Genomic DNA, 13,654 nt, shown 5'->3' with positions numbered 1-13,654 from the left:
ATCATTTAACCCATTATCCGTGTTAATCACTTATCCGGGCGAAGTCAAGTCCCTAGAAGGCCGGATAAACGGCGCTCCACTGTATTATGGTCGGTGTTCCGGTAGCAACGGGTAGGTTTGAGGCGATTTTTAAATTGCAACGGCTGAGTTGAGGAGATTTAAATTGCAACGCAATATTTCATTTGCAATGGCTAAGTGTGGGTAGAAATTCGAAGCTATTGTAACGTATCGTATGAGAACGAGATCGCTGGCCTAAATAAACATACAATTTGGGAACGGCCCGTTTCTTGAGTTCATCGATAAGCAAAAGCCACTCGAACAACGTGTAGGGTAATAAAAATATTTTAGAGCTGGTGCATCCGGTAAGCAGACAGAAATTAGGAGAAAAATGCATGAAGGACGAAAACATGCATATGTGCATGTAACGAATTCTTTCAGTTATCAACCCAAAACGAGGAGGTCATAAAATTTCAAGTTAGTTTAGAATCAATCTAGAATGCGTGGAATTGAAGTATAAACAAAACACCATACGAAAACATAAAGATTATAAACAAACCGTTGCATGCATTGCCGAAAAGGGCCACGGTACTTTCACACACTGGCACCAATACAATTAAACAACGTGTACGGACACGTTTCAACACCATCAAAAATGTTAGTATGTAAGAATCAATTTTCTCAAATAAACGTGAGATCTAATTTAGAAACTGAACGGAAAACGTCTCGATTTTCTTTGAACGTCTTGGCCTTTCCTAGGTTTTACTTTAGGTCTCATTCGGGTCCTTCTGCCCCCATCCGAAAAGTTATTGAATAAATAGTGCCACTTTCGAAGCATAGGTTCCCACGAACCGCGAACACTAGCCGAAAGTTTAATGTACAATTTAACGTGTACATAAATTTGACAGTTGTTCAATCGTGGGAAACATTTGCATCGATAGTCAATATGATAAACAATACTTTTGTGCAACTATCTAATGTCTAGTGATATTATTGCATTTCTGTTTTGTTAATGAACAGTTGATAAACATAAAGTTAATGATCTAAATAATATTATACAAGTGATTAATCAATTGCTTGAAGTGAAATGTACATAAAACCAGTAAATTTCAAAAAATTTAAATGAAAATTACATTTTTTGGGCTTATATCCGTGGAAAGCAACTAACCGGCATCTGCCTTGTCTCGACCTACCCGGATAATCGACGTAGTACTGTATTATTTCGTGTTTTATTAGACCTGTTACCAAGATGCAGATTTCCCAGTGAATATTTTTCCTTACAATCCTATCCAAAATCGTTTCAATTGTAACACGTACAGGCGGTCCCCGAGATACACGGTTAATGGGGACCGAAAACGGCCGCAAAATACCGCGTATCTCGAATTTCCGCGTAAGTCGAATCTCGTGATTTCCTGCTAAAATATCACAAATTTTCGTGTAATTTTGCAAGTAGGGGGCGGTTTTAGTCACTTTATGAATTATTTGATATGATTCTGACTGAATATAACTGTTTTAAACCTTTTGAAATAGTTTTTAACATTCGATCAAAACGGAAATTATTTGGCAATTTGAAATTGATGTGTCAAATCAGTACAATTTGCTCAAAGAATTGTCAAATTTTGAAAACCGCGTATCTCCGAATCCGCGTATAAGAGGTACCGTGTATCTCGGGGACCGCCTGTACATATAACTTTTGTCTACTGATGTACAACAAATAAATATTGATTAAAGAACAACATCAGTAAAAAAATATTAACCTTTAAGTTGGCAACCGGATACCCGGGTATTTTTTTCAATTTCGAACTGCAATAACTTTTGATTCATTGCTTTTATTGACCTGAAATTTTCCGTAGCCTCCCAACTTTTAATTTATGATTTTTTGGTCTATAAGTTGTAATTTTAAACAGCCTGTAAATATTTTATTTTGATTTTTTTTTAACTTTACCACGTAAGTTGGCAACCAGCATACCCGGGTATTCCATACATTTTGTATGGAGAATGACGTTTCTCTTCTTCCTCTTTTCGTATTGTGCTTATTTTCGAGCCAAATTCAAGCGATTCCAAATTTCAATTTGACCGTTATTTTTATAATAAAATGAAAAAAACTTAATGAATAAATGAAATAGAAGAGAATATATGGTCGGCATTACTTGCTTACAGCATTAAAATATAGAAAGCATTGTTTACCTATGAAAATCGTTAATTTTTTGCGTTAAAACGTGTGGAATACCCGGGTATGCCGGTTGCCAACTTACGTGTGTAAATCTGGTTGCCAACTCTACGGTTAATACCATGTGTCAGACGGCATATTTTGTAGTGTGGGAACCTATAAACTTCCGACGTGGAGCGCCCTCTGTCGTTGATGGTTGTAAGTTTACCATTCAACAGCAGGACCACCCTGTGGCAAAGATTTTCAGTGGGAAAAATGGAGTGATTAGTCTCCGTTCTCGGCGCTACAGCCTGTATGAAAATTATTTCATATTTTTGCACACCTTTTTTACACATTTTCTCTGCGCAAAAGCTCAGTTTTGCGTTAAAAAATCTCTCACCTCCACAATTGCCCGCGCTTTGTACAGTCGACAGCTCAACCGCGCACTACAAACCTTGGGTGCGTTCTTTCTTGTGCCCAAAACGTCAACGTAACCGCCGGCCGGAAATGGATGGTGCGTTCGCGTGCCGTCCTGCTCCGTCCTTTTCTCGCCCCCGGGTCCGACAGAAACGTTCCATCGCAGCTGTCAAAAAGTGTTGAGCCGACTGCCGTGCCTTCGTTCTTTCTCTTCCGGGCAGTGTACCGAAACTGTTGTGACACATTTCGCCAAGGTAAAGGAAATTCGGTGTAAAATGGGCCAAAATTCGGCCCCGGCTGGGGCGGGTTGGTGTGAAAACGGTTCGCCTAACGCTCCCGCGACTCGGTGGCACACTTTTGCGGGCGATTTTCCTCCGGAAAATGTGTGAAAATTGTGTGTTTCCAAACGTTCCTCGGGGACCGGATCGCGCGCTCCACGCACGATTCTTCGAAGTGAAGCGCGTTCCGTTGTGCGTGTGTGTGTGTGTGTGTGTGTGGCTGTTGATACATTCTCGCGAAATGTGTTTTCCGTGCGCGTGACTGTGAGATTTTTTTCTGAAAAGTGAATATGTAGGAGGACAATCGCCCGTAATACGTAAAAGTGTGCACAGCCGTTTTTACCCGCCTAACACATCAACCCGCATACCCGCCCGAACACGACTGAACGATTCTAATCGTGATTGTTTCCCTTCCCTTTTTTTCTTCTTCACTTTTGCAGATGTTCATGCCAAAAGCACATCGCGTCGCCATCTACGAGTACCTCTTCAAGGAGGGTGTGCTGGTCGCGCAGAAGGATTTCTACGCCCCGAAACACCCGGAGCTGGAGAACATCCCGAACCTGCACGTCATCAAGACGATGCAGTCGCTCAAGTCGAAGAACTTCGTGAAGGAGCAGTTCGCCTGGCGCCACTACTACTGGTATCTGACCAACGAGGGTATCGAGTACCTGCGCGCCTTCCTGCATCTGCCGTCCGAGATCGTGCCGTCGACGCTGAAGCGTGCCGCCCGTTCGGAGCCACAGCGTGCCCGCACCCAGGCCGGCCCCCGGCCCGAGGGTCCGAAGACGGGCGAGGACCGCCAGGCATACCGGCGCATGCAGCAGGCCGCCCCGGCCGACAAGAAGGGAGACGTCGGTGTCGGTGCCGGCGAGCTCGAATACGTAAGTACAGTAATGTGTGTGGCCTTTGGTGTCGCCATTCGTCTATAACATTGTTTTTTTTTGTTTTTCTCTCCCTTTTTATAGCGTGGTGGATTCGGCCGTGGTAACCGTATGTAAAGGCGTCCCTGTTTTTTCCAACAATCAAATCCTGTCCGGGTGTTTTTCAAGTTCGATTCACAGCAGTACGATATCGTGCACACGCACGTGCGTGATTGTAATGAGCGGAAAGACGAAGTTAAGGGAATTGTTTTGATGTCCAGCACACAACACCCCTTCCCCTCCCGAAACACGCGCGCGCAGGGCGTTGTATTCTCCTTACTTTTGTGACGTGAGCGCTTTGAAAACACCGGGTACGCTTACCTTTATAATTTTGTGTTAAGCAACAACATAAAAGAAATCATGGAAAAACGTTCTCTTCGATTGAATAAAGCAGAACGAACTTTAATGCTCTAACACAAACACACAACTGTTCTGTTTTCCTGCTCTCCTGCCTCTCTGCGCCACTATCAACCGAGCGCGTTTCTTCTTCAATCAAACATGCTGTCCACCGATAAATCAAACTCTCCCTCGATCGGCATTGGGAAAGAACCGTCAGCGAAGGGAGTGCAAACGGCGTCGTTTTCCTTCTCTCGGGTGCGCGGGTACGTTTGTGGTCGTAGCGGGGTACAAATCACCGCCGAAAAAGGATTGCGAAACATTTGGTTCGACCAACAATTCTGGTCCATCTGGTTGCTGGTTGAAGATGATTAGCCATGAAAACGTTTAATTTTAATCTTTTATCTGCCTTCACAGCTGGATTAGCCGTTGTCAGTAAAAAAAACGACAATTTCATGCTTGCGAAACATTGACGTTGACGGCCTACTAACGATAGAAACTGCAAACATGAAGGTTTTTAGCTTTTTCGTTATTGTATCCAATCTTCTGGCTTGCTTTATTTGAACAGATTTGGCTTATGAAAAACAAGAAATTATCACATTATTTTTGTAAATTCAATCCTATCATGGTTTATGTAACGATTGTCCGAGTGCATACGCTTGAAAACTTCTTATTTAAGCTCAATGCATCTTGATTAACATTTTTTTTTTCAAAACTATCACTAGCTCAGCATACGGTTCGAAATTGGAAGAATCGTCTGAGGCTTTAAAGTTAGAAATTTTAGAAATTTTAACAAACACCCAACAATGGTCAACACCATAACGCCGGGGATGAAGTATATGTGTTGTGTTTGTCAATTTCTGCTCCAGTTTACTTTCTTGCTCTCTTTTTGATATTATTTTCTTTTATTGCATTCTCTATCGTTAAACTAATATCGTTTTAATGGTCATGTATCATCCGGAATCAGCCGTCTTAAACTATTCTAAAGATCAAGGTTTATTTTTTCCGAAATTTTGCGCTCATGCTTGCGACACGTGAGATAACACGTGGACCGCCGTTAACCGTTTATCCGTAATTTTACACAAATTGTCCACATATGCTGTTCATTATGACTTCAGCAGGGTAAGACATGGAAAGGAGAGAATTGTGTGAATGCCAATTTCATCACATTTGCAAATGTACTACAGGTACGATGATGCAGCAGCACTTGGCTTTGAGGTAAGGATTTTTAAATGGTGGAAAAAGCAATAAAAAATAATACAATATCACCTTTTCTGGTTCAAGAACCGCAAATGATCTAATCCCGGTCAAGAAACTGATTGTTGAACCTATGCCGGTCCAGGATCCGAAACTGAACCCATACCGGTCCAAGAACTGATCATGAATCTATTCCTGCCCTAGAACCTATCACTATTCCTTGCAGTTCAGCAACAAATTATGAATCAACGCCTGCCCTAAATCCTATCCTGAACTCATATTAGCTCAGATTAACAGATCATTAATCCATACCGGTCTTATAGCCAATCGTGAACCCAAACCGGTCCTAGAACTTATCATCAACCCAAACTTGCCCTGGAACCTATCATGAACCCATACCTGCCCTGAAACCTATCATGAATCCATACCTGCCCTGGAACCTATCATGAACTCATACCGGTCGTGGAACCTATCATGAACCCATACCTGCCCTAGAACCTATCACGAACCAATACTGGTCCTGGAACCTTTCATCAACCCATATCGGTCCTGGAACTGAAACTGAACCCATTCATGCCCTAGAACCTATCATTAACCCATACTGGTCTTGGAACCTATCATCAACCCATACTGGTCCTGGATTCGATTATGAACCCATACCGGTTCCGCAACCTATCATGAACCCATACCGGTCCCGGAACCTATCATGAACCCATACCGGTCCTGGAACATATCATGAACTTATACCGGACCTGACACTGATACTGAATCCATATCGGATTTGGAACTGATACTGGTCCTATACCGGTCCTGGAACTGAAAGTAAACCTATAAAAGACCTGGAACTGATTCTGAACCCATACCGATCCTGGAATCGATCATGAACCACAGATCCACACAGATCCAGAGATCCAGAAATAGCTCCATTTATTTTTTTAGAAATAGGTTACATTTATTTTCTGGAACAGTACCAGGAACTGTTCCGGATTCGGAACGGCATTCGGACCTGGTGCGGGTATGTCTCCGATACAATTCCAGTCTCCTCTCATCGTCACTACCACAGGTGTGTATCTCTGTTGGCACCGTTCTTACTTTGCGCCATTGTTCAGCGTGTCTTGTGCTCATGCTTTCGACAGGTGAGATAAAACACGTGGATCACCTATAGGATTTCAAATAAACCGTTACACACCTTATCCAATTGCTTTTCATCACGACCCGAAGGTAAGGCATGCGTGTGGAGAGTACCGTGTACATGCAGATTACATATTTTAAGCTTTATTATGTGAGATGGATGGAGCAGCAACATGCTTTCAGAAGATTTAGCTTTTGTTTGAGAAAACTTAATTTAAACAAAATCATTTTAATCCCACATCGTATCTCCTGTGTGCTTTGTGCCTATTACCGTTGAGATTTAAGAAAAAGCAAAAAAAATGTGCGACTTAACGATTAGCGATTTAACCTTCGTTTCTATGACCAAAAATACACCCTCATCTTTATGACCACCTACCCGGGTAGGTAATACATTATATAAGGGAATTTGTATTTTTATTAGTCAAAAAATGTCTTATTTAACTTATTCTATGCAGCTATAATAACAAAACTTCTTTTTAGTTTATAAATTTATGAAGTATTGCTTTTAGTTACATAAATTGAATGCATAGCAATTAGTTCAACTGGCACTAATACACCGCCATGTCTTCCCGACTGTCGGGGCAATCATTTCAATCTATGTGACTTTTGAAGAATATTAAGAGCTAGAAAACTTTTTGAATAGATTCTATAAATATAACTACATGCATTGCTATACATATCATTACAAAATTAGCGACTAATCGAAAACAAAATCCTTTATTGTATGTATTACCTACCCGGGTAGGTGGTTATAGAAGTAAGGGGTAAAAGTTGATTTTATTTTTTAAAGCACATTTTAAAAAATTGAAAAATTCTGAATTTTTTACCACTTTTGTAAAACATGTTTCTCTAGGTATTCTAATTTTTTTGCATCGATTCGATAATCCAATAAAAAGTTATCATAAAAAGAATAAGCAAAACATACCCGGGTAGGTGGTTATAGAAATGAAGGTTAACATGATAGTTATTTCCCTAATGTTGCGTTCGAATGTGATCGGGGATGCAAAGAATACAAAAAGTTAAATAAGTTGAACTCATCTTTATTTGTAATTCGTCATGGCACATCGGGTGTCTCGCTTCGCATCTTACAATGGTTGTGTGTCGATTGAGGCCTTAATTCAAATTAACGATTTTTTGGTAGTTTATTTCTATGCAAGAAAACAGTTCATCAACGCATTAAGTAAAAAAAAAAGTCCTCCGGAACACAAGAGCTCACTCGCGCTTGTTCTCCTTCTCCGAGTCCGCTTGGCGCTGGTTGCGCACAATGGTTTCGTCTTCCCACTCCGTGCGCCTGGATCCCCGCAGCTGCCCGCCTGCCGCCGTCGATGTGTCGACCGTACTATTGCGGCGCTGCCGGATCGCGCCCAAACCATCCCCCGCCTGCCGCGACGATGTGGCGCTGCGGCCCGCGGCACCCATTGGCGGGGGCGCCGGGCGCTTAAAGGACCGCACCGGCCCTCCCCCGGTCTTCATCGCCGCTCTGCGCGTCGGTCGGCGCGTCGGTGGACGCGCCGGTTGCCCGCCGCCCACCGACAACTCCATCGGCTGCTGCTGCTGCGGGGACGCCGACATCGGCGGAATGCGTGAGGCCGAAGCCGCCGGCCCGTCCTTCGTATCCATCGGCCAGATTGACTTAGCCGAGCCGGTGTCGTCTGTGTAAAATTGTGTGGTTAGAAAATGGACGGGAAAGTGGACCGCGCACCACCCGGGCAGAGAAATCATTGCGGGAAAACTCTTCCAGGTTGTGCACTTTTTTACCTACCTTTGTTGCTTAGATCCATAATTGGACACAGAGATGTGCGACGCTATCAAAAGAATTTTTTTTCAATCGCACCAACACCAACTTGTTCTTGACACTTGCGAACTTGTTCTTGAAAGCACGTACGGGCTTGGAGAAACACGTCCGCTCGCCTCGAGAAGCTGTGCAGAAATGGAAGCTCAACTCGTTCGTCGTCTCCAACGGCTCCCGGCAACAGTCGCTGGTAGTGATGGGCGTTTCGGAGCGCACCAACGGCTCCGTAGTCGGCTCCGGAATAACGGCTCTGCACTCACGGCTCCGTTCCAACGGCTGCGGAGCCAGCTTCAGGCCCACCGTTCCGGGGCCGGCGACGAATCAACGGCTCCAGATCAACGGCTCCGAACTAACGGTTCAATAGAGACATCATTGTATGATAGCGTAATAAAAAAACGAATATATCTTCTTTGATAAATTCTTTGAAACATGACCTACTCCGCTATTTACGGAGTTTCTCGATTGAAACTTCATTGAAAAAGTTATTTTGGTCCTTTGTGTTAAAACCGGCTCCGGAGCCGGCTCCGAAATTGTCTGGAGCCGGTCGGAGCCGTTATGCCCATCACTAGTCGCTGGTGCGATCTCATTTGCGAAGGGGGTGGAGCTAGAGGTGCTGGTGGTGATGTCGATGGTGTTGGTGGTAGTGCGACAGACCGTTAGAGCACAACAAAGGATGTGAAATTTCTTGCGAATTCCGCGCGCTGGTTCTATACACGTCCGGCCGTTGGCTTCAAACACTTTTACATCTTTTCAGTCAAAAAGTCAGGCGACACTTCTCTCTTGGTGTGTGTTTGCGTGCGTGTGTGTATTTCGTGGGGTAAGAGTGAGCGAGCGCGAGCTCGAATTCTTAGTTTTATCGTGTTAGCTCCTAGCAGTCCGCGGTTTTGTTAGTGTGCGCGCGTGTGTGTATTGCTCATCTGTAATCCGAGATCGACTTTGGCCCGTGGGTAAGTGTCGTACGGTTTTTGGCTATTTCACCCAGCCCCTGCCCTTTTCCTATCTCACAAATAGCGCACATATCTCCTTATACAAAAAAAAACGCACGCAATTATTATAAATCTCTAACCAAAAAAATTTGTCCAGTGGCGCTCGGAAACCACAAAACAACGCTTCTCGTTCTCGTCGGGCGGCAAAAACGCCCAACATGCCTCTCTACCGAAAAAGCCCTTCTTTTCCTCCCTCCCCCCCATTGTCCGCATAGTTTAGTTGGCCCGCCGCTTGATCGACACCTTGCCGCGGCGCAGATGCGACAGAAAGATGCGCACCTTCTGCCCGTCGGACGTTTTCTTCACGCAGATCGCCTCGGTCCCGATCGCGGAGATGTTGGCCGGAAAGCGCGGTATGTCCCGGCCCTCGACGTGCACCGGCTGGCCGCGGTGGAACCAGCGCCGCTCGTACCACAGCTTCCCATCCTCGATGCGCGTTTCCGTCGACGGTTGCGCGTTCGATTGTCCGCCCTGCAAAAAAAAAAGCGCGTCGCGAGTCGAAATTGAATCAAAACCACACACACACATACACACACACCCGCTAGCTACACTTACCGTTCCCGTGGGTGCTGCCCCACTGCCACCGTAGCCCTCCGCCGGCTGAGATCCACCGTTCTGGTCGGCAGCATTCGCTCCTCCGCCGCCGCCCCCTCCTCCTCCTCCTACTCCTACTCCTCCTCCTCCGCCACCACCCGTTTGCGTTCCTCCACCCGTGCCGCCGGTGCTACCGCTCGCCCCATCGTTGACGGAATGTTGAGCGGCGGCGGCGGTGGAGGAGGCTGCGGCGGCGGCCGCAGCTGCCGCCGCCGCTGCTGCCGCCCGGCTCGCCGAGATCGGCTTGCTGCGCGAGATCAGCTTCAGATCGTGGTCCACCTCCTTGTCCTCCAGCAAAAAAGCAAGCGTTGGCTTGCGGCAAGTTGGTGGAGGAGAACATGCAAAAAAAAAACCCGTGTTATACAAACGTGTCCACACGCGGCCCAGCTGCTATAACCGGTCGGTTCGCTTGCCTTCACCACTATCGGCGTCATTTTCGCCGTACTGTTCCGGCAGGGCGTGCTGCTCCCGCCGGCCGTCCATTTCGAGGTACACCGTGCTACCGCCCCGGTTTGTTGCCATACTCTCGCCCACCCCTTCCCCGGTTCTCGGTCGCACTGTTGGCCCGTTGGCAAGTCGGACCCGAAAGGAAAACCTTTTCCCCCTGGGAAATGCTACCCTTTTCCAGAATTCCAGAAAGTCCACTGGCCTGGTAAAATTAGCTACAAATCGAAGTTTTATTTTACTGTTTTTATTTATTTCTATTTAACTATTTAAACACCAGGCGCGCGATATATGACGCCATCGGAGGCTATGTTTTTATTTACGTTTTATTTGTTTGACAGCGGCGTCATGTTTTCCACTGCACAGCGGAGCAAGCACGGTCGGAAGTAAAAAAAAAATATATTTTGAAATATAAAAAATATTTTTGTATTACCAACTTTAATAGTAAGTTAAGAAAAATCAGTAATATTATAACTCTATCATTTCAATTTTATTAGTAATGACTGGTCAAAGTAGCAAACAAATCATTCCCCGGGCCGTTCATCCGGCTGTCCGATTATCCGTGCTATTGAGAAATGACAGCTCAAGACAAAGATGACATTGCGTGCTGAGGAAACAAATTGAAAAAAGGGTAAAAGATTTTTAAGGCCCCCCCTATGGCAATCGAAGCAGCCCTGACAAGAAAAACGAGATAGTGTGCGGTTGATCGGTCATGAAATCTGTCAAATATTCAAAAAAATAAAGTTTGTTTACATTTTGAACCGAACGATAGCTCTTGCATTGTGATGAACATGATCGTGACCAGCCTCTCGTGGTACCTTTAGTGCTTCAGTTCTATATTAAGGAGAGCGTGGAAGGGTATGGCTACATTCATTTCGGCGCTGCCATGCACCTTTCGTTGCAACGATAAGATAGAGCTAGTGTTTTGTTTTTAATGATATGTTATTGTAGGATAATTTGTTCGGCTAATTCTTTAGATGACCTATTCAACTAGCTTCATGACGGTGTGACTTGGAAAAGGAAAAAAATATTAATCATTCCGTATGCCCTAATGGCAGAAAGCTGGTCTCTAGATAGGCTATACGTAGTTCTATTCCCTCCCGGAACACACACCAACCAGTGATTAACTGTCCGGTTAGGTGATACGAATAAGTCTTGTAAGCATTTAAACATAACGTCTGCATGACCACGTATGTCGGCTATAGCGAAAATAAAGCATAACAATTATTTATTTGTTACGCAATAAATAGCAAGAAAGTGCAACGCTGTGCGATCCCGTGATACAGTCATCAATTCTTACGTTTTAATAACATGCCTGTCATGGGTTCAAACCTCATACGGACCGTCCCCCCGTAGCAAGGATTAACTATCCGGCTGCGTGGTACTAAATCAGTTTCGAAATCCTGTATAGGTCGATGCGTATGTCGTTAAGCCAAATAGAAAGAATGTGCTGCGTTATCGAGATGGATACGATAAAAGTGCTTCCGTCTTAACAGAAGGTGTTCTATCATCAACCAAACCGTTGTGTGAGAAATGGAACTAGCTTGCGAAAAGGTTTGGTCAGTATGCTTCATGAATAAACAATCAATGTAGTCAGGTGTTTTTACTTCTCTTATTCGTCTTTGGATATAACTGTTGTCATTAATGGCATGCCTGTACCACTAATGGATGTATCAGTGTAATTAAGCTATTGATCACCCAGATCAGGATAGTCAGTCCTACGTATGAGGGGCTTGAGCCCATGACGAGCATGTTGTTTGGAAAACTAGTTTAGTGCATAACAATCAACTTATTTTCCTTCATTGAAGAACAGAGAAGCCAAAGAAACCGATTGAAGATTTTAACGCTCGCAGGCCACAGCGGGCATTAAGCACTGTTGCGGAAGGTCAGTGTTTTACGAACAAGAGCCCAACTGAATAGGAAAGGACTGTTCGAAGGGGAGTGGTTAGTACCAACATGTGATCGTCCTGATGATAGTTTTAAGAGTTTGTTCCTTTAGTCAAATAATTATTGTTTAAAATACGGTCGAGTAAAATACGTATGCTGTATTGTCAATGATAATAAAAGGTCAAGGCTAAGTATGTAGAGAGAAAAAAAAATTAAAAATAAATAAATAAATAAAAATAAAACATAGTCCCCCGATCCTGGTAGTATACGATCGTCAGCAATTGACGTCGCATTCCAGCTAGCACCACGAGGAGGTAGGATTCGGAGTTCCAAGATAGCGGTTGCATAATAATACATCCGCTTCCTGGCATTAGCTAGCCAGCTGGAAAGAGCTCGATGAATTTAAAGTGTTTAAAAATACGAAGAAGAATATGTTAATACTTACTCAAACTCCTGAACTGATTGGATGGCACGCAAGATGGTAATGAAATTGTTAGGCTGGGCTCGCTTAAGCTGATACTCGCGTATATATTCAATCAATGCTCCCCGGTTTGTGCCTTTAGATCTTAAAAAGGGCTTGACACAGCGCCATAAATTCTCGATGGTCTGTGTGTGTACTAATGGAACGCTTGGGTCGACAAAATTTTCGGAATGGTTTATCATCTCGTGCTCATACCCTTTTCCGTCTAATCCGATGTAGGCACGCCAACCATCCGTTACAATTGTCGTTCCGGGGGCCACATTGTTCATAATGATGCCCTGCAAGTTGCCAGCGTCGCGTTTCTGAACCAGCTCCAGAAAAATCTCTTTTGTCTCCCGACAAATACCACCGACCAGCCAAACCTGGTTGTTGTCCGCGATCCGTCCTCTGTGGTACTTCCGTTTGGTAATGAAATACTAAACTCCAACGGAAATCACCAGCACTGAAGCATGTGAGATTTGAGTAATGGTCGTTGGTGATGATACCCACGTATCTGACCACACGACCATTCATATAGATTTTTGCTTGTAGAGTTGCGTACGAGCAGTGTTGTATACAAGAGAGAGAACAAACATAGAACGAGGGGAAGTGTGGGAACGTTGACTAAAAGAGAGGGAATTGTGGGAGAGAACATTGGTCACTGTTGGAAGTTATATAAAGAGAACGTTGGTGAGAATCGAGGAGATGGTTAATATCTTTAAGAGGCGAATGAAGCCGAAAGGCTCAAAGTCTCTATAAAAATCAATAAAAAAAAAAGATGGTTAATAAACGGTGACGAGGAAACATCAACGATACCGTGGGTATTAATTAAAAGAGGAGGATTCTACAATTGGCGCAGCCGGTAAACGAAGCACAGAAAAGAGGAAATTTGAAACGAGAAAGGTGAGTCAAGGAATTTGAGTACAAGAAGAAAAAAAATGGTTCAATTAATCATGATAATTATTATAAAATAATTGTGAAATGTGCGAGTGATAAACATGATTATGGTAGCAAAGTGTGGTGAAATCGGTGGTAATCCCGAACGAACAATGTGAAGTCCGTTATA

General features: G+C 44.1%; 2 protein-coding genes across 2 annotated transcripts; one reads left to right on the top strand and one right to left on the bottom strand.

Moving 5' to 3' along the window:
• Positions 1 to 2,682: 2,682 nt before the first annotated feature.
• On the top strand, positions 2,683 to 4,181 carry LOC120954645 (40S ribosomal protein S10b). Its single transcript, XM_040374748.2, has 3 exons — positions 2,683 to 2,817; positions 3,282 to 3,722; positions 3,807 to 4,181. The coding sequence occupies exons 2-3, from the start codon at positions 3,282 to 3,284 to the stop codon at positions 3,837 to 3,839; spliced, it is 474 nt and encodes a 157-aa protein (XP_040230682.2). The 5' UTR covers positions 2,683 to 2,817; the 3' UTR covers positions 3,840 to 4,181.
• Positions 4,182 to 9,003: 4,822 nt separating this feature from the next.
• On the bottom strand, positions 9,004 to 12,878 carry LOC120961393 (uncharacterized). The gene is made up of 3 exons (XM_049611013.1): positions 12,849 to 12,878; positions 9,759 to 10,187; positions 9,004 to 9,674 (listed from the first exon to the last, which is right to left on the bottom strand). Exons 1-3 carry the CDS (start codon positions 12,876 to 12,878, stop codon positions 9,420 to 9,422), a joined length of 714 nt encoding a protein of 237 aa, XP_049466970.1. The 3' UTR covers positions 9,004 to 9,419.
• Positions 12,879 to 13,654: the final 776 nt, after the last annotated feature.

Source organism: Anopheles coluzzii, chromosome X (genome assembly GCF_943734685.1).
Source record: "Anopheles coluzzii chromosome X, AcolN3, whole genome shotgun sequence".
Lineage (NCBI taxonomy): Eukaryota > Metazoa > Arthropoda > Insecta > Diptera > Culicidae > Anopheles > Anopheles coluzzii.
This window is presented reverse-complemented; position numbering and strand designations above follow the sequence as displayed.

What these genes read in the sequence shown, in the direction of transcription:
- LOC120954645 (XM_040374748.2), top strand. Translation starts at nt 3,282, where the DNA reads ATGTTCATGCCAAAAGCACATCGCGTCGCCATCTACGAGTACCTCTTC. An exon ending in GTGCCGGCGAGCTCGAATAC is followed by an intron (nt 3,723 to 3,806) that starts GTAAGTACAGTA and finishes CCCTTTTTATAG; the next exon opens with CGTGGTGGATTCGGCCGTGG.
- LOC120961393 (XM_049611013.1), bottom strand. Translation starts at nt 12,878, where the DNA reads ATGAACAATGTGGCCCCCGGAACGACAATT. An exon ending in TGGCCCCCGGAACGACAATT is followed by an intron (nt 10,188 to 12,848) that starts GTAACGGATGGT and finishes GACCGGTTATAG; the next exon opens with CAGCTGGGCCGCGTGTGGAC. An exon ending in GGGCAGCACCCACGGGAACG is followed by an intron (nt 9,675 to 9,758) that starts GTAAGTGTAGCT and finishes TTTTTTTTGCAG; the next exon opens with GGCGGACAATCGAACGCGCA.